We start from the raw sequence: 2,970 nt of genomic DNA, 5'->3' as shown, positions 1-2,970 counted from the left end.
AAGAGGAGAAAGAATTAGCTCTAGAGCAATGTTTACTGAAACAGGCTCCGGTCCTGGAATTCTGACACTGCAGTGTTAACTTTATTATCTACTTCCTCCTTCCCCTTCAAGCAGTACACTGTACAGACCCATGGCCTCCTATACAATTCTCCCTCCCAGTCCATACATTTCCATACATAATACAAAGCTTGTGTTCATTAATGTCTATTAAATTAATAAATCTTTTAAAAATTAAATTTAACAATTTTAATTAATTTAATCATTTAAATAATTAACAAACACAAAATTTTTAAATTGTTGAAAGAGGGATTCAAAACCAAGTCTTTTCTAATGTTCATATGCCTTTCCACATTGTCTCTAGCTCAAGGCCTCAATCTGAGATCTACAGGTACATTAGGGACCCATAAATAGATTTCATGGGATCAAATTCATAGATCTTGGATAGAAAAGAATTGCATCTTTATTTTCACTAACTTTCAGTTTCCTGATTTTATGCACTAAAAACGTAGTTCTGAAATAGCATCCAGAGGCTTCACTCTACTGCCCAATTGACACACAAAAGGTGAAGAGCCCATGCTATGTCTTTTACAAATGTTAGTATGCTTAGGAAGAAATTCAATTAGCCTCTTTCCTGTATTCCTTGCTCCATTGTTCTATGACCCCTCACACTTGGCTAAACACCAACTTTGGGGTACTTCTACCATCTGCTTTCTATGAACCTACTGCAGTCATCAGAGGCTGTTGGAGGAAGTCCTGAAACTATGTTAATTGACCCTACTACAAATAGATATTATCTAATCTCATCTAGGCTTTCATCACTACATATAAATCACTTTATTCTTTTCTGAGAGTCTCTCTACTGAACTGCATAGGAGCTGTCAGAAATCCTCTCTCTTCTCCTCTTCCCTCCAACACCAGTCCTTAATCTCCTTCCTCTCAGTAGGAGAGAGCTTTGCCACCTAATGAGAAAGCTGAAGGCCTGGCATTCTGCTTGGACTGATGAGGCTTTGGGATTTGGACGTTGGAATATAAATTGGACTTCTCAGGGATCTCGGGGACAATGAGCACCTTGACCCTTGCCTTCAGGTAGAGTATATCCAGAGCCCGAAACACAAGCCTAACTTTTTCTATTCCCCCCCAAATCAAGAATGGAAATGTTCTGGGTGACTTTAAGATAAGGAGGACATAGGAGGAATAATCCAGGACCATTGGCTGCTACTTTCTACACTCAATATATACATTTGGGAAGTAAGGCTGGAGATATAGTGGGGCCACACTGTGAAAGGACCCACATTTTTGAAAAGACATCAGTGAACTGGAATATGTCCAAAAGAAAGCAACCAGGATGGTGAAGGTAACAAGGACCATATTAAAGGAAGTAAGGATATTATTTTTGGCTGGAGAAGAGGAATAATGTAATTGTCTTCAAATATTTGAAAGGCTATCATGTAGAAAGATTTAACTTATTCTTCCTGGTCCTCGATGGAAGAAATAGAAACAATCATTGGAAACTACAGAGGTAGATTTGGGCTCAACATTGGGAAAAACTTCCTACCATTCCAAATTATTCCAAAGTTGAATAATAAGTTGCCTTGGAAAGCACTGGAGGGAAATCTCCCAGAAAAAAACTAGATGATCATGGATGAGATGTGGAATCCCATGCCAGCTTAATGATTCCCACATAAGGATTGCTTGTGGAATTCCTTCCAGATTTATGACACTGGGACTGTCAGGCTGAGGGCTTTGGATTTTTGCCATTTAGTATTGGGGAACTTCCTAGAGAAGTGATTTAACAATGAGGTGGCAAAGTTCTTGTCTCAAGACAATGGGGAGCTGAGGAGCCCCAGCATCTGCAGAGAGGGGTTAGAATGAGAGTAATGAGAAGGGGCAGCTGGACTGCAAGAAGCTAGGTACAGTTCCAGGGGGCTCTCACCTTGGGGCCAGAATTGCTGGTCATCTGCATGGGAATCAGTAGCATCGAAATCCATCTGTTCTTTTAGTCAAACAGGGCTCTGGACTCCCTGGGTAGATGCTGTCAATATACGCTGTCTACCAGTTCACACCTCAGGCAGTGCAGCCCAGTGGAAAGAACTCTGGATCTGGTCTGAAGTTCTCCTTTCAAATCCTGCCTCTCACACTTGCTACCTGGGTAACATGGGGAAAATCACTTGCTCTCCCAATCCTCAATTTCCTCATCTATAAATGAGCTGGTTGAATTCTGTTCTGAGGCCCCTTCTAAAGTTATGATGCCACGACACATTTATTTGTTGGAAGAAATGGGAAGTATGAACTTGACTCCACCCTTAAAATGGGGCTATAATATTGAGTCTGCCCTTTAAGATTAGGGCTTTACTATGAGAAGGGCTTCTACAAAAGCTTCAGGGGCTTGGGCTCTCTGTCAAGTGCCTTCCTCACAAAACCTCTATGTGATATTAATGCAAATATTATTCTCCCCATTCAACTGATGAGAGACTAGCGACCAAGAGAATTGAAATGATTTGAGCAGAGCAAGGATATGCTGAAAAATATTTAACAATAAGCTCTCCAGGAAAGAAAAAGACTCATATACAAATGACATATTTTTCAGTTTCAAGTATATTATTAACATTTTCTCCACTACTTTCTTTAGTCTAGACAATCAACAAAAGAAAAGATCAAGCCCTCATTTTATAACGTTTTCTGCTTTCTATAATATAAGAATTCCCACTGAAAACTTAACAAGCAGCTCTCCCTAGCCATGGAAGTGGATCCAGTATATCCCTAGTCCAGAATCACAAAGCTAATGTCACCTTACCATAGGCAAGGTTTTCTTTAGTGATTCAGTGAGCATGTATGGTGCCACAGGTCTGTCTATATGGCAATGAGAGTTTGGGTTGGCTTTTTTAATGGACCAAAAAGCTAAAGCCGGGAGGGGACAGGGATAGAAAAGATCCAAATTTAGATGGAGGTTAAGAGAGACGGTTAAGAAGA

At 40.2% G+C, this 2,970-nt stretch overlaps 1 protein-coding gene across 1 annotated transcript in view; it reads right to left on the bottom strand.

The window, feature by feature from the left end:
• The window catches only part of LOC141546424 (C-type lectin domain family 4 member K-like), an 11,209-nt gene extending 8,969 nt beyond the window's left edge, over nt 1-2,240 (bottom strand). Inside the window, exon 1 of the mRNA XM_074274224.1 lies at nt 1,934-2,240. Coding sequence (XP_074130325.1) covers nt 1,934-1,988 — 55 coding nt within the window. The 5' untranslated portion in view covers nt 1,989-2,240. The remainder of the gene's footprint in view (nt 1-1,933) is intronic.
• Between the last annotated feature and the right edge of the window lie 730 nt (nt 2,241-2,970).

The sequence above is a fragment of the Sminthopsis crassicaudata genome, chromosome 6 (assembly GCF_048593235.1).
Source record: "Sminthopsis crassicaudata isolate SCR6 chromosome 6, ASM4859323v1, whole genome shotgun sequence".
In the NCBI taxonomy this organism is placed as follows: Eukaryota; Metazoa; Chordata; class Mammalia; order Dasyuromorphia; family Dasyuridae; genus Sminthopsis; species Sminthopsis crassicaudata.
This window is presented reverse-complemented; position numbering and strand designations above follow the sequence as displayed.